At 37.5% G+C, this 23,616-nt stretch overlaps 1 protein-coding gene across 33 annotated transcripts in view; it reads right to left on the reverse strand.

The window, feature by feature from the left end:
• Positions 1-23,616, reverse strand: part of RALYL (RALY RNA binding protein like) — a 765,932-nt gene that overhangs the window by 21,453 nt on the left and 720,863 nt on the right. For 23 of the 33 annotated variants that reach the window (XM_085021182.1, XM_085021176.1, XM_021090630.2 and 20 more), the window contains one exon: positions 22,539-22,711. The exons of 5 other annotated variants lie outside the window; for them this stretch is intronic. In XM_085021182.1, coding sequence (XP_084877308.1) covers positions 22,539-22,711 — 173 coding nt within the window. Of the gene's footprint in view, positions 1-22,451; positions 22,712-23,616 lie in introns of those variants that run through there. 5 more of the 33 variants (XM_085021169.1, XM_085021191.1, XM_085021193.1 and 2 more) reach the window with 2 other exon arrangements.

The following is a 23,616-nucleotide window of genomic DNA, read 5'->3' on the forward strand; positions in this document are numbered from 1 at the left end:
TATACAGAGGACAGTCTCTTTAACAAGTGGTACTTGGAAAACTGGACAGCTATATGTAAAAGAACAAAATTAGGTCATTTTCTCACATCATAAACAACAATAAACTCAAACTAGATTAAAGACCTAAATGTAAGAATGGATATTATAAAAATTCTGGAGTAAAACATAGGCATAGGCATAACACTCATTGATATAAATCGCAGTGATTTTTTTTTGATCCATCTCCTAAAATAAAGGAAATAAAAGCAAAAAATAAACAAATGGAAACTAATTACCTTTTCACAGCAAAGGAAACCTCTGATAAACAGACAACCTACCAAAGGGGAGAAAAGATTTGCAAATGGTATGACTGATAAGGGATTACTATCCAGCACATATATGTTGCTCATAAAACTCAACATCAAAGAAAAATCAATGCAATTAAAAAAAGGGCAGAAGACCTGAATGTTTTTCCAAAGAGGAAATGCAGATGGCCAACAGGGATACAAAAAGATGTTCAACATCACTAATCATCAGGGAATGTAAATAAAAAACACAATGAGATATTATCTCACACCTGTCAGAATGGCTAATCATCAAAAAGCACACAAACAACAAATGTTGGCAAGGATGTGGAGAAAAGGGAACCCTTGTACACTGCGGATAAATATAAATTGGTGCAGTCACCACAGAAAACAGTACAGAAGTTTCTCAAAAAACTAAAAATAGAACTGCCATATGACAAAGCAATTCCTCTCCTGGGTATACATTTGAAAAAACCAAACCCACTAATTCAAAAAGATACATGCACCCCAATGTTTGTAGCAGCACTATTTACAATTGCCAAGATATGGAAGCAACCTAAGTGTTACTCACAGACGAACTGATAAAGAAGATGTTTTATATATATATAAAAGCAAAAATAAACAAATGGAACCTAATTACCTTTATATATATATGTGTGTATATATATAATGGAATACTACTCAGCCATAAAAAGGAATACCATTTCACCATTTGCAGCACCATGGATGAACTTGGAGGGCACTATACTAAGTGAAATAAGTCAGACAGAGGAAGCCTAATATAAGTATATATTATCACTTATATGTGGAATTAAAAAAAATAGTGAATATAACAAAAAAAGCATACTCACAGATACAGAAAACAAACTAGTTGTTACCAGCAGGGAGGAGGGGCCACATAGGTTGGGGAAAGGGAGGCACAAACTATTGGGTATAAGATAGGCTCAAGGATGTACTGTATGACATGAGCAATATAACCAATATTTTGTAGTAACTGCAAAGGGAAAGTAACCTTTCAAAATTATATAAAAATAAAAAGATTAAAAACATATTGTGCAAATGTTAGTATTTGTAAACACGACATATTTTTTAAAGTTTAAAGTTTCCTTAAAGGTAGAAATTCAGAAAACACTGGTTGATTAGCGATGGTTAAGAAAATTTACCTTGTACTTATACAACTCTTCACCTACGATAGGCCCTCTATTTAAAATAGCCATCATATTTATTTTCTTCAGTGAATTCCAAATAGACCTTTTAATTGGAAGGTTGAAATTTAAATAATGATGAGGGAGTGCTTTATAGTGCACAATCAAGTAACCATGAATTTAATAATCTAGTAAGTGTATTAGTTTTATGAAATATGTTCAGATCGAAGAATGTCTCTTACTAGAATGGGCACTTCCACTGAAGAACGAAGGAATTTTTTTTTTCTTATTTGCTGTCTTTTACTAAAGCTTAAAAAGGTCTCTGTGCCTAATAATCATCTAACAGATATTCGCTGGCTGACTGAATCAATATGATATGAATGGAGAAACATATATACATTATCTAGGATAAACTATTTCTGTTGCATAAAATCTAACATCACTTGGAATCTCTTTCAAATAGATTTTGTCTCTTGGAATTTGGGAATAATTTATAAGGAGATAAAGATTTGTTTTCTTCCTAGAATCTTTTTAAATTTTTTTATTTTATTTTGTGTCCTTTTGTCCTTTTAGGGCCACACTCACAGCATATGGAGGCTCCCAGGCTATGGGTCTAGTTGAACTACTGCTGCTAGCCTACACCAGAGCCACAGCAATGTCAGATCCAAGCTGCATCTACAACCTACACCACAGCTCCTACAATGCTGGATCCTTAACCCATTGAGCGAGCCAAGGATCAAACCTGCAACCTCATGGTTCCTAGTCGGATTCCCTTCCTCTGTGCCACAATGGGAACTCCCTCCTCCTAGAGTCTTTGAAGAGTATATTTACTTAATGTTTGGCTAGACATCACAAGAATTATACTATGTGTTTTATCCATCTGGCACAAAAATAAGTATTCTGAGTCAACCACATGTGTGGGCTCTATTAAGAACCCTATGTTACCAATATGAGAATGTGAAATCTTACTCATCTTTAATGGAGCCATGAGATTTAGTTCCTAGGCAGCCAAAGGATGAAATATCTACTCTCTATATAGAACTCTTATATATGTATATGTATCTATGTGTTTGATGCTTTGGGTGGGAATCTCTGCCCATAAGTGACCTAATTGCTGCATTCAGATCAATCTGAGGAGACAAAGGTTTCAGTGGTGAAGGATAGGTGGTGGGTGGTGGGGTAGAGTAAAATCTAAAGGTCAAAACATAAAAATCTAGAATGTGTCAAGTGTGATTTCTTATGGCTACATACATGATAGACAAATCCTTCTCGCTCAATGGGATAATTACGTCGTAGTCTCTTATTTCCTGATCATTTCATTTCTTCTTGGTATCTATCTCCCTAGAAATGAAAAAAACTTTCCCCCAACTTGAAATCACTGTAACTTTTGTCAGAGATTTCAAGTGGTTCTATGTTCTACAAATCACTATACCTCAAGTCAGTAGCGGTCTCAAAAAAATGTCTTGATGTGTGACATAAGATTGCTAATAAAATATGCTGGGATTTTAAGACAAAGTTATAAGGGGACATGTATAAACAGTGTAATCAAATTCTTTAAATTTTTTCTTTTCCAAGTTATTAAAATTTCCTAAAACTGGTACTTCCAATAAATTTTGTTACTTAGGGGAGAGATTAAGTCAGCCACACATGGATACTCCAGCAGGGATTTTTATAAACATGATCTTATTTATTCATCTCAATAACTTGTAAAAACTTCCTCTAGTAGAGGTGGGAATGAGCCTGAGAGTGTCAATGATTTGCTTATGGTCCTACAGCAATTTAAATCTTGTCCATCTAAATCTAAACCTCAAATAACCCTTCTTATAAATGAATTGCTAAACCTGTATCTGTACTTTGTAAGGGTAAATGAAAATGCTTTTTTTTTTTTTAAATTTAAAAAGGATAAAGTAATACTCCTTGCCCCTTTCCTTAGAGTGGCCTAGCAAATCTGGGTCCTTCCTCTACCTTTTGGCATAGAAAGAAGTCTCATTAGGGATTAATTCCACTCTCTAATGCTTACCGTTTAGAGAAATCTCCAGGATCAAAGGCCAAATTACCCCTAGCTGTGGGATAATGTAGAATTTTACCTGAGCCATGTGATCCTAAAAAACAGTGAAGGTTAAGAACCGTCCTCTGCCCCTCAATTCCACCTCTGTGCTTTGGGGAAGGCTTATTGCAAAAAACCATCCTCCCATTATAACTCAGATAAGATCACTGATGCCTCCTCATTGACCTACGACACAGTAGACACAGACCCTCCACATTCCTATTCTTAGACCCATCAATGATGTGCTGAACAGTTTTATCCCTGCTGATGTGTGAGAATAAAGGGCTTGTTAACCAAACTTTGCATAAACTTCTCTCCTTCTGAGACTCTGAACTTTGGCCCACCATCAGCCTGAGTCAATACACAGCCCCTCCAGAAGGATCCCTCCTGCAAATTGGCTGGCCCTGGGATAAAACATTACCTAGTCTGTTATTCACTATGTCACAGTTTCATCCCAGTTCCCAACATCCAGTTCCTCCTAGCCTTGTTTACTCCTCTCTACACAAAGAAAAGTCCTTTTAGCTTAACTCTTCAGATGTTTGCAGATTTAATGGTCAAGGCTCTCCAGTGTAATAGTCCAACTTCCCTTGCAATAATCCCTTCAAATAAGGCATCTCCTTACTAAGTCCATATTTGTTTTTAATTTGACATATGTAAAAGCATAGCTTGGGAATTAGCTCTGAAATCTTTCAGAAGCTCTACAGGAGATTGTCCTGAGGGTCAACTTTTTGTCTCTTGGGGAGATAACTGATGTACAAAATGCGTGAGATTTTGTCCTGATGAACAAGACAGGCTTCAGTTTCCCTCAACTTGACTAAATTAGACAGGATTTTACTTAAATATAGGCCCATGATCTCTATTTTCTTAGAGCATTTATTTTACTAAACTTGTATTTTTAAATTCTTTCTCTATCACTTTGAGTATAAATCATCTCCCAGTCTCTTGCCAGTTTCACAATTTAGACATTTCTTTCTCAAAGACCTGGAAGCCAGCCTGCTGAAACATAACCATCAAGGAAAATAGGGCCCCCTACCTCCAAGGCTCTGCAGGTGGGTAGGAGCCTAGCTTAGATAAACAACAATTAGCAAACATGGATGGTCTAATCACCTTGACCAACCTCCCCTCTAATGTCTTCTAGTACTTTTCCAGCAGCTCATCCTAGTACTTAAAAAAATGTTGCTGCCTTTTGTTTCAATAGAGTTAAGTTCGGTCTCCCTCTTCCCCTGTAATAGTTCTGACCTGTACTACCATAGTCTTGAATAAAGTCCTCCTTGCCTGTTTAACCCCATCCAGTGCAATTTTTTTTTGGCATTAACATTATGGTTACTTTGGTCCCACCTTACATGCATGTAAATGTGTGAATGTTTACTCAAAAAATTGCACTTTCTGTTCTGTATTGGTAGCCTAGGGTCTTTTTGTTCACAAGATTGTTTTATTTCTCCAACAACTTTCATAACTAGCTTTTTGAAATCTGACAGCATTAATATTTCAGATGGCTCTCTTTTCCTCTCGCACATTATAGCATTACTAGAGAAGTAGCTCCTTCTCCCTCTCTTTCTTTACTTAAGGCTTATTTTTGGACTGTCTCATTTCTAAGGGACTTCAGAATCTTTCATTCTCTTCCTCTTTTGCTTCTCTCCATATGAAACTATGGAATTGTGAAAATATTTTATTTTGTTTGGGTCCATACTCTAGATTTATGATTTTTTTCTCTTAATGTTATTAGAGGCAGTTTGGAATTGCTTTTCTACCACAATACTTTTAACATCGCAAAATCCCTTTGCTCTAAAGCCCATTTCCTAAAGACCACATTGCCCTCCTCTTGCTATTGGACTCATAGCATGTAGCATGCTTACCTGGGCATAGTTTAGTTTTAAATTATCTGAAGTTTATTTACTTAGGAACTCATGATTTTTCAGCTACTTATGTACTTTGGGGGCTTACAAATTGCAGATGAGGAGGCTTCTTTTCTGGTTTGTTTTATAACTCGGTTTTCTAGCTGTGCTAAGTAAATTCAGGTTATTTATAATTTGCATTTTTATCCCTCATGAGAGGTAATAATACAGAATCACTGAAAACCAACACAACAGAGTCAGTACTGCTGTGTTGACTTTGATGTGCTGCTTTTAAGTCTCCTTCTGCTGTTCCTCCTCAGTGCCTTTAAGATGCAGGGTACTGCCTGAATGACCTAGTGAATAAGTCATAATGAAAACAGTTTGCTCCTCTGGATTGTTTAATAATGCTCTAAGTCACAGAGGGCAAACATACACAAGTAGTATTTAGGACACGATCTGATTATAGCACACAGTAAAATGTAATTAAAAATAATGACTCCTCATTTGAGGTAATCTAAGGACATTTCTCTTTCTTTAACAAATATCCATTAGCATTAACATGTGCTAAGCACCACACTAAGGAAAAATCCTCAATCAAATAAGCCCTGAGAAATTCACAAACCAGTGAGCCAGAAAGAATGCAAGTCACTAATTACAATATAGAGAGTTAAGTATGATGAGAGGCTACAATATAGTCTAAGGAAGAAGCAAATGCAATTGTGTCCAGGATAGGCTGGGGGCCCGTTCAGGGATGGATTCATGCCACGTGACACTGGTCTTGAAGCAATAGCATGTGTTGACCAGTCACACAAAAGAGAGTGGGGGAGGGTCTTCAAGGAAGCAGGAACACCATGCACACGGAGGCAGCTGTAATGTGTCAAACACTGTCAAGTAATCCATCCTCCTTCTATTCTATCCCACCTCACTCAGGTCCATATGCCCCACTAGAGGCTGCAGACTGGGCTGTTCAAGAGGGATCCCAAACTGAGACCATCCTGCCTGAGAGGAGAATTTAGGCTAGTTGGAGACAGACATTCTTAAAAAGTGGCAGCAATGAAATCAGTGTCCTAATAGAGGTCTGTGTAGGTTATAGAGGACACACTTAACTCTAACTAGAAATATCAGGAAGGTTTCTAGAGGGTGAGGCATTAGACAGAGCTGAAAAATGAAATAAAAGTGGATGTCACCAGAACAAGGAAGAGAACGACATTCCAGGAAAATCGGTCTCTGCTGCCAACTCTCACACTTCTGGCAGCTCTGTTCGTTGAAAGGCAATCACACAACATTATACTCTTTGGTACAAGGCTTCTTTCACTCAACACAGTGTTCCTAAGATTTTTATACTTTGTTTATGAATCAGTAATTTATTTCCTTTTATTATTGAGTAGTATCCATTGTATGAATAGACTCCGCTTTCATCATCCATTTTTCAACTGATGGATTATTTCCAGTTTAGGAATATTATGAGTAAAACTGCTAAAACTTTCTTATACAGGTACTTCCTAGACACCCATTTCTCTTCTCTTGAATGCTCAGGAATTGAAATGCTGACTCATTATGTCTAGTTTTACAAGAAATTGCCAACATTTTAAATGGTTGTAACATTGTATGTGCCTGCCAATCATGTTGGAGTTTTAGGGCTCTATATGGTAGACAAACTGTGATCTTTTTAGTCAATTTTAGCCTTTCTGGGGGAGTGTTTAGTGTTACTTTATTTTTATTTTAATTTGTGTTTTCCTGAATGCTAATGATTTTGAGTGAGTATTCATGTGATGATTTTTTTTTCTTTGGTGAAATATCTATTTCCCCTTCCTTTTTCATGTACCATGTGCTCTATCTCAAAGGTTCTCAACCCTGGCTATGCACTGCAATATGTTTGCACTTTTGCTTGGACCCCACCCCCAAAGACTCTGATTTAATTCTTACAGCTTGAGGCCCCTGTCATTAGGATTTAAAAAAGAGCCTCCTTGGTGCTTCTGGGTGTACCCAGATTTGAAAAAACTCTGTTGCTATAGTTTGGAGATTTTCAAACTATAGGTATCAGAATTATACAGATTGTTGATATTGACCTCCAGAGTTCCTGACTCAATGAGTCTGAGTTTAAAGTCTGAGAATTTGCTTTTCCGAGAATTTGTTTTTCTACTAAGTTTCCATATAACATGATGCTGCTGGTCCTAGAAACCCACTGGGAACCACTGCTTTAGCTAAATGAATCAACCAACTTCTCAGTAGACATTGAAGTCTTCCAAGGCTTTCCTCTTGGTGTTTTGTCTTCCCAATTGGTGATGCTATCTAAGCCTTTGCTTTCCTGGCACATGCTTCTTCATTAAGAAGCAAACCCCAGGAAGTTCCCATGTGGTGCAGCAAGTTAAAGATCTGGCATTGCTGTAGCCACAGTGTAGTCCCCAGGTTTGTTTCCTGGCCTCTGGAACTTCCACAGGCTGTGGGTGTGGTGAGAAGAAGAAGGAGAAGGAGGAGGAGAAGGAGGAGGGGAAGAAACATCAGTGTCACAACCTTTGTGAAGTCTGTTCAGATTCAACTGCTCTATCATTTCACTGTTCAGATTCAACTGCTCTATCATTTCACTTCTCATACTCTACTGTCCCGGTGCATGTGATACTTGTCACACTATTTCATTTATTTGTTCTGGCTGCCACACTTTCCTCTCCTACCTGATGAGAACTTTATAGAATTAGAAGCTGCTATACTTTGTTCTTTGAGTCTTTAACAACTAACAATACCTGCCATATTGCTGAGTATCCACTATTTCATTTAAAATTTCTTGATTGTGCTAATGGTTAGTGGCTGGATGATCACAGAAAATGGGATGTATAAGGCTTCCCACATGCTCAGATTCTTTTTTTAAAATTAGAGTTTAGTTGATTTACAGTGTTGTAGATGCGCAGATACTTTAAAATCACAAGTGACCATTTGTTATTAAATTGGTGGCCAGATCACATGAGCCAGAGAGCAAATCTACAGCAAAAACTAAAATAAAAGCCATATATCAGCACAGGCTACAGTTAGTATCATCTTTTTTTTTTTTTTTTAAAGTCTTAAAAGGACTTGAAAAGGAATTATTTTGAATTGAATAAAACAGCCAGTATAAAATCAAAGAAAAATTTAACAAGATGAAAGGAAAGTATGATTCTTCTCAGAATATTACATTTGTTTCCTGAAGGCTTTCTTATCAAATAAGAAGTGCTTTCAAACAAATTTGAATCTCTAGTGACTTTAAAAAAACAAAGTTCCATGTGAAGATTATGTTTCTAGAAATGTTATAATGTTTTATTGAAAGTTTCACTTGCAAAATGAGATGGCAATGATAATCTTAATAATGATAACAATTTCTGCAATTTACTTGAGGGTTTTTTTTTTTTTTTTTTTTTTTTGTCTTTTTCAGGGCCGCACCTGCGGCATATGGAGGTTCCCAGGCTAGGGGTCCAATCGGAGCTGTAGCCGCTGGCCTACACCACAGCCACAGCAATGCCAGATCCTTAACCCACTGATTGAGGCCAGGGATCAAACCCGCAACCTCATGGTTCCTAGTTGGATTAGTTTCCACTGCACCATGATGGGAACTCCGAATTTACTTAAGTTGTGATGGAGACTTTGTTATATGCAATTCATGAATCATCTCATTTAATTCATACTAGAACCAATGAGGGGGTGTTATTATTCCATTTTCATAGATAATAACACAGAAGCTGAAATAATTTAAATAATGTGTTGAAGACCACTATTCAAATCCACTTCTAGGCATGTTGCCAGGTAAATTACAGGATGCTCAGCTGAATTTGAATTTTAGATAAACGATAATATTTTTTTTGTTAAAAGTACATTTCATGTAGTATTTGGGACATGATCATATTAGAAAATTATTCGTTGTTTATCTGAAATTCAAATTTAACAGGTGTCCTGTATTTTTATTTGCTAAATCTGGAAGCCCTATTTCTAGCTCACTCCAGAAAAATTTGCATCAGAACATTGGGTTTATTGCATTCCAATTCTCTCTTATGGACTGGCAATTCCCAATATGCTTACATGAAATTTATGGGCTACACTTCAAACATTTAGCATCAGGGCCCTTTATGATTTGGACTCCACTTTCCTAATCTTCACATCCAGAGGTGCATCAAATGCCAAGGCTTTGATGCAGGAGCTGAATGGTATGTGTGTCTGGAGGCCAGAGTAGCTTCTGTGGACTGAGTGGGAGAGAACTTGGAACCATATCAGAGAGGGAACATGGGCCAGATAATACGAGGCTTTGGGGGTCACTGTAAGAATATATGCTTTTACTTTGAGTGAGGTGGGCAGCTATTGGGGAGTTTAAAACAGAATGACATGGCCTGGCTTAAGTTTTAACAGGACTAAATTGGCTGCTCTTTGGAAAGCAAGGTGAGAGGGACTAGAGTAGAAGCAGGGAAGGATTGCAAACATTCAGGCAACAGCTCAAGAGGCTGCTGTTCTTAAGCTGTTGGGTTTTCATGGGTTCAGGCTTTAAGTTCTGGGTGACAACTTCCAACCTGAAGCAGGAGGAAGGAGTATCATTCTTCCAGCTTTAGTGTGGAACCTGGTACATTTTCACATCGAGACCTGAAGGGACCCTGCTCCAGATGCACCTGTGGGTGTTGCATCTTTGGTGCAGAGAAGGCAGAGAGCAATGCTCTGTCACAGGGGGCAACAGCAAAGGCCACAGCCAGACCATTCCCTCAAGGGAAGAGCAGATGCTCGACAGGCAGTAGGTGCACATAATTAGACATGATCCTGCACACAGCTCAGACACTTCCTGGGGCCACCCACCCTCCCACTGAAACAACTTGGAGAGACTAGGGCTGGTGGGAGAGAGCAAGTCTGCAACTATGCAAGGTTCATATGAAGATGCTAAACTTTTATTATCAATTTAACTATGACCTAATTTATGACCTAGATAGGCATGGAAGCATTAGGGTTAATGAAATTAAATGACTTACTTTAATGGAGACGAGAAAACAGAACACATATAGGGAGTTCCTGTCATGGCTCAGCGGAAACAAATCTGACTAGTAACCATGAGGACGCAGGTTTGATTCCTGGACTCGCTCAGTGGGTTAAGGATCCGGCACTGTGGTGTAGGTCACTGATGCAGCTCGAACCTGGTGTTGCTGTGGCTGTGGCTGTGGCCAGCAGCTGTACCTCCGATTCAACTCCTTACCTGGGAACTTCCAAATGCCACGAGTACAGCCCTAAAAAGTAAGTAAGTAAATAAATAAATAAATAGAAAACACATATAAAAGAATACAAGAGCCCTACAACAAACCCACAAACACTTGGCAAATTTTTAACTGAATGTCTACTTCATGCCAGGCATTTGGTTTTTAGATATTAACTTATTGGCTCCTCACAAAAATCCTAGCTCAGGTGTATATTACTATCAACCCCCTTTTATAGATGAAGGTCATAGATAACTAGCTTGTACTCATGGAGATTTGAACTACTCTGTCAGACTGAAGACAGAGTTCATGTGTTTAACAACTAAGCTATCTAGCCTCCCGGGGAAAATAAAAGTTTATCCTAATAGGCTAAGCAGAGTTCTTTAGCTAAAATAAAAATAATTGAAATCAAGGGAGATGCCCAAAGAATTAGTCTGAAATTCACTATGAGGAACACTGTTCAGTCTTAGCCAAATTCCATTTCTTTCTTTTCATTTTCTTTTTAGGACCACAACTGCTGCACATGGAAGTTCCCAGGCTAGGGGTTGAATCAGAGCTGCAGCTGAAGTCTATGCCACAACCACAGCAACATCAGATCCAAGCCACATCTGTTACCTATACAGCATCTTGTGGCAACACTGGATCTTTAATCCACTGAGCAAGACTAGAGATTGAACCTGCATCCTCACGGATACTGGTCAGATTCTAACCCACTGAGACGCAACAGGAACTCCCAAATCCCCCTGCTTTTTTTTTCTCTTCTTTTTAGGGCCACACCCAAGGCATATGGAAGTTCCCAGGCTAGGAGTCGAATTGGAATCGGAGCTATAGCTGACGGCCTAAGTCACAGCCACAGCAATGCGGGATCCAAGTCTAGTGTGTGACCTATACCACAGCTCACGGCAATGCCAGATCCTTAATACACTGAGCGAGGCCAGGGATCGAACCCGCATCCTCATGGATCCTAGTCAGGTTCGTTAACCACTAAGTAACAAAGGGAATGCCCTAAATCCCATTGCTGTTGAGAAGAACTGGTCAATTTAGCTGTCAGGGCCTTGGCCATTTGTGCCTCAGAGGCATGTCACCCAGGCCAGGTCACTTGCAGGACACATGCACATGACTGATAGGATGCTATCCCTAATTCCATCCAAATTATGGATGGAGGCTTTCTTTACGTTCTTATTGTCTGTTGTCAGGAGGATAGAGATGATAGCACAGGAGAATGGACAGAGTTCAAGATGAAGATCTTTAATACCAGCCCAAATCGAACAGGTTAAGTAAACACTTTCTTGCTCCTTTATGATATATACCGCCAACTAGCTCAGTTGGCATGATCTTTAGGAATGTGTCTTCCAAGTACTTGCTTGTTCTCTAGCTAGCATTTAGCTCAAATGACAATTTTAAAAAGAGATCAAAGCATGGTTGATATGTGGGAGTGTCCGGGTGAAGGATTTCACTAGGAAAGAAAAAGCTTCAAAAAGAAGTAAATATTTTCAGTCTAGTTCATAAAGGAAGACTGAGAATTGATCAGAACATTTTATGCATTCCAGTTTTTCAGTGGTGAATCAGAATGCCAGCTTTGAACTCTCAACTACAGCATTGGATTTGCGGTTCAGAACTTCCCCAATGTGCAGAGCAATTCACTAAGGCCAGGTGACTTACTGCTTAGTTGAATGTTTTGTTAAATTCTGAAAGATGTGTAGTACTCAGCTTACATGCCTAAGTATTACACAATCCAACTAGGTAATTCTACTGTGGATTCTTACTAGATTTGCCTGATATGACTGTATGTAGTCAGCAAAAGCAGAAGTAATTACAAGTAAAATTCAAAAGACCTCAAACTCCTTAATGCATTTAAATGTTTGGCTTGTCTATACTTTCCTTTGTAAATTGATGTAACGCTATAGTGTCAAACTTAAGCCTGATGAAGATCCGGAACTCTTCCCCAGATAATCCATATCAGCATTTTATTAGCAAGCACCTTTGGTCTTTGGATGTAAATTGACTGAGAACTTTGCTTTGGAAAATGCTGACTAGCCTCTGTGAGGCTCCTGAATATAGCAGACAGCTTTTGATGTTCTCAGATGTACATAGTTGTCTTTTTCATTCATCTTTTCGCAGGCACCGTGGGAGAGTCCATTTGCCCAGGAAACAGACTTGTGATTGCCAACAGAGAGGGGAGGAAGTAGGATGTACGGGGAGCTTGAGGTTGGTAAATGCAAACTATTACATTTAGAATTTACAAAGCCATCAACACCCTAATATCAAAAACCAAACAAAGATATTTCCAAAAAAAGAATTATAGGCCAATAAGTTTGACGAACATAGATGCAAAAATTCTCAACAAAAATTTTAGCCAACGGAATCCAACAACATATAAAAGAGATCAGACACCATGACCAGGTGGGATTCATCCCAGGTGCACAAGGATGGTTCAACATATGCAAATTAGTCAACATCATATACCACCTTAACAAAAGAAAAGTCAAAAACCACAAGATCATCTCAATAGATGCAGAAAAAGCATTTGACAAAGTCCAACATCCATTAATGGGAAAAAAAACTCTCACCAAAGTGTGTATAGAAGGAACACTCCTTAACATAATAAAAGCCATTTATGACAAACCCACAGAAAATATAATACTCAACAGAGAAAAGCTGAAAGCCTTCCCACTAAAATCTGGAACAAGACAAGGATGCCCCCTCTCACCACTTCTATTCAACATAGTATTAGAAGTCCTAACAATCAGACAAACAAAAGAAATGAAAGGTATCCAAGAGAAGAGGTAAAATCGTCATGCTATGCAGATGACATGATACTATATATAGCAAATTCTAAGGACTCCACACAAAACTACTTGAACTGATCAACGATTTCAGCAAAGTAGCAGGATACAAGATTAACATCCAGAAATTGGTTGCATTTCTGTATACTAACAATTATATATTAGAAAAGGAATACAAAAATACAATACCTTTTGAAATATCACCCAAAAAATTAAATACCTGGGAACAAACCTGACCAAGGTTTGTTTTATAGTGAGAACTATAAAACATTAATCAAGGAAATTAAAGAGGATTCAATGAAATGGAAAGATATTCCTTGCTGTGGGGAATTAATTGGAAGATTAATTGAAAGAATTAATTAATTAGAAGAATTAATATCATAAACAAAAAATCATAAAAATGGCCATACAACCTAAAGAAATCTACAGACTCAATGCAATCCCTATAAAATTACCCACGACATTTTTCACAGAACTAGAACAAACAATCCAGAAATTTATATGGAAGCACAGAAGACCCAGAATTGCCAAAGCAATCCTGAGGAACAAAAACCAAGCAGGAGGCATAACTCTCCCAGACTTCAGGCAATATTACAAAGCTAGAGTAATCAAGACACTGTGGTACTAGTACAAAACAGACATACAGACCAATGGAACAGAATAGAGAACCCAGAAATGATTCCAGACACTCACAGTCAATTAATCTTCAACAAAGGTGGCAAGAATATAAAATGGGAAAAAGATAGTCTTTTCAGCAAGTGGTGCTGGGAAAATAGGACAGCCACATGTAAATCAATGAAACTGGAACATACCCTCATACCACGCACCAAAAAACCCCTCAAAATGGCTTAAAGACTTAAATGTAAGATAAGATACCATTAAACTCCTGGAAGAGAACATAGGCAAAACATTCTCTGACATCAGCCTTATGAATATTTTCTCAGATCAGTCTCTCAAGGCAACAGAAATAAAAGCAAAAATAAACCAATGGGACCTAATCAAACTGACAAGCTTTGCATAGCAAAGGAAACCATCAAAACAAAACAAAACAAAACAAAAAAAGACAACTTACAGAATGGGAGAAAATAGTTCTAAATGATGTAACTGACAAGGGCTTCATCTCTAAAATATACAAACAACTTATGCAACTCAACAGCAAAAAAGCCAACAACCCAATTGAAAAATGAGCAAAAGACCTGAATAGACATTTTCCCAAGGAATATATACAGATGGCAAACAAGCACATGAAAAAAGGCTGAACATAACTATTAGAGAAATGCAAAAATCAAAACTACCAAGAGGTACCACCTCACACCAGTCAGAATGGCCACCATAAATAAATTCACAGATAGCAAATGCTAGGGAGGGTGTGGAGAAAAGGGAACACTCCTGCCCTGTTGGTGGGAATGTAAGTTGGTACAACCACTATGGGAAACAGTATGGAGATACCTTAGAAAACTAAATATAGAACTACCATATGACCCAGAAATCCCACTCTTAGGCATACATCCAGACAAAACTTTCATTGAAAAAGATACATGCAACCTTATGTTCACTGTAGCACTATTCACAATAGCTAATACATAGAAACAACATAAATGCCCATTGGCAGATGAATGGATTAAGAATATGTGATATATATACACAATGGAATACTACTCAGCCATAAAAAAGAACAAAATAATGCCATTTGTAGCAACATGGATGGAACTAGAGTCTCTCGTACTAAGTGAAGTAATTCAGAAACTGTAAGCCAGATACCATATGATATCACATATCTGAAATCTAATATCCAGCACAAATGAACCTTTCCACAGAAAAGAAACTCATGGACTTGCAGAACAGACTTGTGGTTGCCAAGGAGGGAAGGAGAGGGAGTGGGATGGGCTGGGAATCTGGGGTTAATAGATGCAAACTATTGTATACGGAGTGGATAAGCAATGAGATCCTGCTTTATAGCACAGGGAACTATAATCCAGTCGCTAGTGATGGAACATGATGGCAGACAATGTGAGAAAAAGAATATGTATATATGTGTGTGTGTGAGAGAGACTGGGTCACTTTGCTGTACAGTAGAAATTGACAGAACACTGTAAATCAACTATAACAGAAAAAATAAAAATCATAAAAGAAAAAAAAGAATGCATAAGCAATGAGGTCCTACTGTACAGCACAGGGAACTCTACCTAATCTCTTGAGATAGAACATGATGAAAGATACTATAAAAAAAAAGAATATATATATATATATATATGATTGGGTTGCTGTGCTATACAGCAGAATTGACAAAACACTGTAAATCAACTATATGCTAATAAAAAATTAAAAAAAAAGATTTAGTAGGGCACTAAGCACTCACTTTTCTATAGAATTTCCATTACTGCAATGACTACCTTTATTATGGATTATGTTATTTTATATAAAAGGGCATTGGAACTTTTATGGATATGGAAAAAGTAAGAGCTTGAAAGGTAAATGTCTTATTTGTGAAGTTTTTAGTAGTCTTGTCAAAATCTGTTTACTTATTTGCCTATCTGTCTGCCTGTCCACTCACCCATGCACCTACCTATCATATGAAATATCTAATGTCTGGTGGATATATTTTTTTATTTTTAAATGTCTTTTAATTCTTTAAGTATAGTAAGCATAATTTTCTTTTCTTTTTTTTTTTTTTTTGGACTTGGAGAAGAGACCTGTTGTTGCCAAGGCGGAGGGGGAGGGAGTGTGGTGGATGCAGAGCTTGGGGTTAATAGATTCAAACTATTGCCTTTGGAATAGATTAGCAATGAGATCATGCTGTGTAGTGCTGGGAACTATATCTAGTCACTTATGATGGAGCATGATAATGTGAGACAATAGAATATGTACATGTACATGTAACTGGGTCACCATGCTGTACAGTAGAAAAAAATTGTATTGGGGAAATTACAATTAAAAAAAATGTGTTGTTCTTTAACTGGGCTTCCTTTGAGGGAAAGTTCTAATCCAACTTTTTTTTTGGCTGTTCTGGGGGCATGTGGAAGCTCCCAGGCTAGGGATCAAACCTGAGCCACAGCAGTGACAACACTTGATCCCCAACCTGCAGAGCCACCAGGGAACTCCCTATTTCCACTTCTGCCAAGAGCCTTTGTTGACTTCTCAGTTATGTGTGATTTCCCACTTGTAAACTCTCTCTCATGTGAATCTAATCATAATGTACTGCTTTGTATTTTTTTGTTTGTTGCCTTTATCCTCAGTTAATTATAGCCTTCTTGAAGGAAAAAATGTTATTTTCTTCTTAATTTCCGTAGCAAAATCTCATTAGTCGTCAATTGATAAATATTTGCTAATGGATTTATTAAGAAATGAATATGGTAGTGTTTTTTAATTTGTTTGTTTTGTGTTTAGTTTTTTTTTTTTTTTTTTTTGGTTTTTAGGGTTGCACCCGTGGGGTCGAATCATAGCTACAGTTGCCGGCCTACACCACAGCCAGAGCAACACAGGGATTTGGGCCATGTCTGTACCTATACCATAGCTCATGGCAACGCCGGATCCTTAACCCAGTGAGTAAGGCCAGGGATCGAACCCAACTCCTCATGGACACTGGTTGGGTTCATTACCACTGAGCCATGACAGAAACTCCCAGTGTGGTAGTGGTTTGATAGTATATAGAGTTCAATTTTAGACATACTCGTCTTAATTTATAAGCACTAAGGAAATATATAGGCATAGATTATGGTACAATCACAGATTTTCAGCCTTGGCTGGCTTCTTATAAGTTATCATGTCCAAGTCTATTATTTTCTACATGAGGAAATCAGTCTTCTATAAGGCACTAAGCTACTTGAGAAAAGGGACAATTTATTTAAACACTTCATTTCACACATAGAGAAATAGTTTTAGTTATCTATGCGCTTTTTTAGTACCTGGTTCACACACAAGAGGAACCCAAATATTGGTTGAATGAATTGATTAATGGAAATCAATTTCACTAACTGGATGTTTAGAACTAGACAATGTATGGACAATCAGGGCTCATGCCTTCAGCTTCTCACATGCTCCGCAGGGGGTATCACCACTTAGAGCTGTCCCACTAGCACATTTTGCTGGACCCCCTTTGCCTCAGATATAAGACCTATTTCCCATTCATATCAGGTTTTCTTTGAGTCGCTGACTGAGGATGTGGACACCAACTCTAATTTTTGTTCCTACAGTATGCACTAAAAACCTAATAATACAATGAGATGCTGCTATGTAGCATGGGGAGCTATCTCTAGTCACTTGTGATGGAACATGATGGAGGATAAGGTGAGAAAAAGAATGTATATATATGTATAACTGGGTCACTTTGCTGTACCCAGAAATTGACAGAGCATTGTAAATCAACTATAATAGAAAAAATAAAAATCTTAAAAAATGCCAAAAAGCACTAATTATATTGTATCATTGCTGACTCTGTCATCATATCTGCCCTTCAGAAAGAAAAGATTTGTGTTTTTACTTTCCTTTTTTGGGAACAGAGGATAATTTGTTTCGTGTAGTCTGGAAAAGAGAAAACAGGAGACACCAGAACAGGACGTATTTTTTTGGCCAATCACTGACAGGAACTTCCAAGTCTCCATTTAGACCACAAGGACTGAGTGTTACTCATCTTCACTCATCGTTTTCCAAGTTTTAGAAGCAAAATGAGATACTAGAGATAGCATTCTTAATTCCCTTTAGCTGAGCCCCAAGGCAGGACTTGACGAAGAAAACCTGAGCAACTCCTTGTAGAAATAGTTCTCATCAGCTATGTTTTGTGTGTTTAGAGCATAAACTAAACACTGGTTTGGATTTCTTCCCTTGGCTGCATGCTCAATCCTTGCTTTTTCAGACATGGTATTTCTGGAACATAGACTCACTCAGAAGAAAGAAAGATCAAACAGAATGGATTTTAGAAGTTTCTGATCTAACTTTACTATTTTGCAGATAAGAAAGTTGAGACTCAGAGATGAATCAACAGAATTGGATAGTGACAGATCTGGGACTAAAATAGGCCATGCTATCTCTTTAGTGACAGCTGACTTTTCATAACTGTCTTACTCTTATTTCTATCTGATATTTGGAGTGATTCATGCACATGTAGATGAACTATCTTGCATCTGAGCATCTCAGTTCCTTGAATTCTTCGTATGCAATGACTTTTATTCTTTTTTTTTCTTTTATCTTTTTTTTAGGGGCCGCACCTGTGGCATATGGAGGTTCCCAGGCTTCGTGTTTAATTGGATCCGTTGCTGCCGACCTACACCAGAGCCACAGCAGTGCGGGATCCGAGCCACGTCTGCAACCTACACCACAGCTCACGGCAATGCCGGATCCTTAATCCACTGAGCGAGGCCAGGGATCAAACCTACAACCTCATGGTTCCTAGTCGGATTTGTTTCTGCTGTGCCATAATGGGAACTCCTGACTTTTCTTCTGATCCCACTTCCCTCCCCTCTTCCCATGGATTTTCTAATCACCTGTCACACCTCTGAAATAGCTCAATATCTCAATATTTGAGTATAACCATCACTTTTCTCTTAGTCACTTCATTTTCCTTCCTCTGGTCCTTAATGGCATAAGAAATGTTATTCCTTTTTTTTTTTTTTTCTTTAAACCTCTGTTTTCTCCTCAGCCCCATTCTGTGTTTCCTTCCTTCCCTGGTCAGGTACAATTTCATGTTTATCTAGCTAGCCACTCTTTTTACTAATGTCCTCAACACTATTTATTATTTCTGCTTATTATTTTTCTTTGCACTTATCTGACAAAAATCCAACTCTGAACCTGTTGCCTTTCTCCATGCTTCCACCAGGGATGTAAAAATCTGATGGAGAACATCCCACAGCTGGACTGATTAATGCTTTCATAACACTGGTTCTCAAAGAGAACCCTAGACTGGCAGCATCAGCATGACTCTGGAACTTGTAAATGTGAATTCTCAGACTCACTTAGCATACTGAATCAGAAACTTGGAACGAGACACACCAATCTGTGTTTGAACAAGTTCTGCAGATAATTCTGATACACCTTAGAGTTTGCAAAATGCTACTCTTTAATTCTTGGTCTCTAATCTCAACTGGCTATTAATACTAACTGTCAATCTTTATATATTTTCCAAATTAGTGATCTCCTATATTTTCCATACAAGCTTCTTCAAATCTTCTCCATTTTCCTTAAATATGATAACACCTGTCACTTCTTACTCTCTAGAGATTATCACCCTCTGACTTAGAGTTTGTGCTTGAATTTCTGCAAGCACCTGGCACCAAATCAGTTCATTGCGATGAAAGAATGTCCCTTTTCATGTTGAAGGCAATATAGACAAACAGCTGTGTTCAGATTCCTTTCCTGTCATCACGAGGGACTTCTTCCCCTTTCTCCTTACCAAGTTCTCTCTATTGACATCTTTCATCCATCTACATCATAATTTAAATTCACACACACATTATTAGAGTACAGATGATTTTTAGTGCTAAGGTCATGCTGTATAGCATAGTGATCCCTCATGTTATCTTCCATCATGGTCAAGCCCAAAAGACTGGATAGAGTTCCCTGTGCTGTAGGACCTCATTGCTTATCCATTCGAAATGTAACAGTTTGCATCTACCAACCCCAAACTCCCCATCTATCCCACTACCTCCTTTCTCCCCCTTGGCAACCACAAGTCTCTTCTCTATGTCTGTGACTCTTCTTCCTTTTTGTAGATATGTTCATTTGTGCCATATTTTAGATTCCGCATGTAAATGATATCATATGGTGTTTGTCTTTGTCTGATTTACTTTGCTTAGTATGATAATCTCTAGTTGCATCCATGTTGCTGCAAATGGCATTATTTTGTTCTTTTTTTATAGCTGAGTAGTATTCCATTGTGTATATGTACCACATCTTCTTAATCCATTCAACTTCAATGGACATTTAGGTTGTTTCCATGTCTTGGCTATTGCACACACTTAGGGATTTTGATTTTAAGTGTGATAAAAATACTGGAGGGTTTTAAGCTAGAGCGTAGCATTACCTGGTAAACAGTTCAGAAAGAGTTTTTATCCTCCTTGTGTAGAGAATGGATTGCATGGGCCGAAGCAAAGAAAAAAAAATCACTTTAATTGTAGTCGTGATGTAACCAGTTTTGAGCTATAATTTGGAGGTATAATTAATGGGAGAGAGTGGAGTGATTTGGCTTTAAAACTATGTGAATGATGATGTTGTTTACCAATATGAGGAAGATGGAAAAGGAATAAGACAGCTGGGAAAAATTAGGAATGATGCTGGTAAGTTAAGTTTCCATTGTTTATTGGAGATCTATGAGGAGAAAGGCATCTAAATTCTTTGGTCTGGAATTCCAGGAAGAGATGAGGAGGAGAAATACAGAGTTAGGAATCTTTGGCTGATAGACAATATTTAAAGCTCTGGTATTTGATGAAGTCACTTTGCAAAAGTGTGTAGAGAGGGTGGCCAATAACAAAGCCCCAGGCTACTCCATTAAGCTGGGAATATGGAGGGAAAATTTATAGCACAGGTGAGAAAGAATAAGCAGCTGGTATTCCGAGAAATTCTCCTAACCAGTTTTCAGCCAAATTCTTCTGATAAGTAAACTAAAATAAGAACAGAGAGCTCAACATTGGAAATGACAATATGAAGGCTTCCAGGCAACAAGAGCAGTTGCAATGGAATGGTGACAGAAAAAGTCTGATTGGAATAGGCTGAGGAAGTTATGTGGTTGGATTACAAAGTTCTGCCTGAGGAGAAGCTGAGAAAATTGTTAGCCTTTCATTCTAGTCCCTGCTCAACAGAATCCAGAAATCAAAACAATTCTAAAAACAGATATTTAAGTCCTTCAAACTGATGTGGAATTTTACAGAAATAAGGGTGGTGAGTAAAGACTCATATCTGAAAAGTTTAAGTGAAGGCACATGCAGTTTAAACAGAACCGGAATATTAAAAATCAGTATAGACTTCCATAAATGAAACTATGAATAGAATAGGCCAAAATAATGACTGCAACCAAAAGGAATTAAGTAACAATAGGTATTAAAAAAATTGGAATCTGATATTACCTAGGATAAGCCAAGTTTAGTATGATCAGTCCATAGATAGTTAAGAGTTGGCAGGATACACACACACCCTTGCCTGCTTATCATTGTTATTAGTCAGTCCCTTTAAGATAGTATTTTTAATTCCATGCTTGATAAAATATGAGAAATAGCATACTCATCAACATATATTTACCAAGTCCCTGTGTGTTACAGGAAAGCACATCTGAAAATGATCACTATAAAGTTTTACAACACTGGGAAAGTAAAACCCATAAAGAATCATGTCTTGTTCAAATTCAAAACTCATAAAAATTGGTTATCTTTTATCTCTTAAAGGCTATACAAATAATTGAAGGTTAATTAGCAGTGTAACTGTATAGTAATGCCGCCAGTCTCCTCCAGGCAAAATTTTAAAAATTTCAGAATTATAATTATGTGGAAAAATGAAATTCAAGCACTGTTTGGTTTATAATAATTTTACTAGGATGAAAATATCTAGTCCCTTAAATGAAGAAACAAGAAAAAAATGGAGAAATAAGCCTTAATAAAGCTAGTGATGAAATGGTTTTGGTGAACTTAAAAAAGTTAAGTAAATATAACAAAATCTGATGGAAACCAGTGATAAGGTTTGCTCAGTTATCTATATATCAGTGTTCTTCTGCTTGTAGGACTGCCTAAATAAAATGCCATCCCACATTAAAAAAAATTGATTATCAAGCAACACAGACTCTGAAGATGGTGAACTGACCATCCCCCAAAGAGTCATCTTAGTGAGTAGAGTGTAGAAGGGATTTTGGCCATATAACTAATATAATTGTCATTAGCGAGTGATAATATTAAATAAGGGAGCCATGCATCTTCCAGTAAATGGCCATTTATTACCAGGATATTATATCCATGTCTAGTTCCTGTTCAATTGCACAAACATAAGATGCCTTTAATGATGAAGCATTTGGGAAAGAGAATCTTTCATTTGGTACTATAAATATACCTAATCTCAAATATATTATTCCTGTCATTCATTTATTCCTTCATGTTTTGAATTAGCAAAAATATATTGAGCACTTATTATGTGCAAAGCACTGTCCAATGTTGCCTTAAATATATGCATAAAAGAAGGAAATGAGCCCCCAAAATCTATATTTTAGAATGAATGAGTTGGTGACATGCTGGTACTATTACCAAAGGGTGTGAACACCAAGTGTTCAGTTCCTACCAGCTCATGACCCCCATCTTCATCGAAGTCCTCCTCTATCCCATCAGTCATCTCTTCTCCATCCGCATCTGGCCCTCCTTCAGCAGGCTCCTCTGTAGAGTGATCTGCATTCTCTGACACACATTCATCTTGGATCAGCTCTATACTCTCTTCCAATTGCTTCTTCTGAGCTTCTGGGGGGAAAAAGCAAATGACTACTACCTTGGGTTGCTCATGAGCCATTTGGATAAACTATGAAAAAAACAGTCTATGAAAGGGTAAATTCTATACTGCTGGGGGTGTGAGGCAGATAAAGCACTACCATGTTAAGGTTGAATTTATTCAACCTTGTAAATTATGTAAGTATATCTATGTGTATTTACATGTAAGCATATGATTTTTAAATGGAATTAGCAAAAATTGGGGCATCCAGATGGTACTTGTATATAAAGAAACAAAGATTTACATAAACAGATTGATCTTTCCAGCTAAATGCAGCCTTTTCTGATAAGGATGTTCTCTCTGAGGAGAAAAATACAGCAAAAAAGGGTTAAAAAAAAGATAAAACATAGGACTTGTTCACTCCAGGATGGAGGATGAAGAAAGCTCATTGACAAATGCAAATCTAAGTGAAAAAAACAAAAACTCACTAAGGAAAAAAATACAAAAGTAAATAGGTTGTCTGTCATCAGACAACAGGTCCTTGTGAACAATCCTTTGAAATTTTCTTCTAAATTCTGTTGGTAGACATGGTTAACTAGAATGGTTATGAATAAAATTCTCGTGTTAGAACACTCGGGTTCAACGTTGAGCTTCGTCATTTATTAGATTTGTGATGCTGAAATGATTAACTCTCCTGTGCCTCAGTTTTCTCACCCAAGCAATCAGGATAGCTGCATTTTAACTTTCAGGGAATGGAGTAGTAAACACAAGTGTTCAGCATAGTGATTTGCAACCAATAAGTGCTCAAAAATGAAGCTACATTCTATGTTAATAGACTTCTCTCTAATACCAGGGTGTGTGCATTCCAGTTACAAAAATTTGACCAAAAGGGAATTATGCTGACAACATAATAATTATTTTCCCTAGTAGTTGGTTT

The sequence above is a fragment of the Sus scrofa genome, chromosome 4 (assembly GCF_054392235.1).
Source record: "Sus scrofa isolate SSC_HxYL_T2T_F1_AM1 chromosome 4, Sscrofa_HxYL_maternal_Yorkshire_Landrace_v2.0, whole genome shotgun sequence".
Classification (NCBI taxonomy): domain Eukaryota; kingdom Metazoa; phylum Chordata; class Mammalia; order Artiodactyla; family Suidae; genus Sus; species Sus scrofa.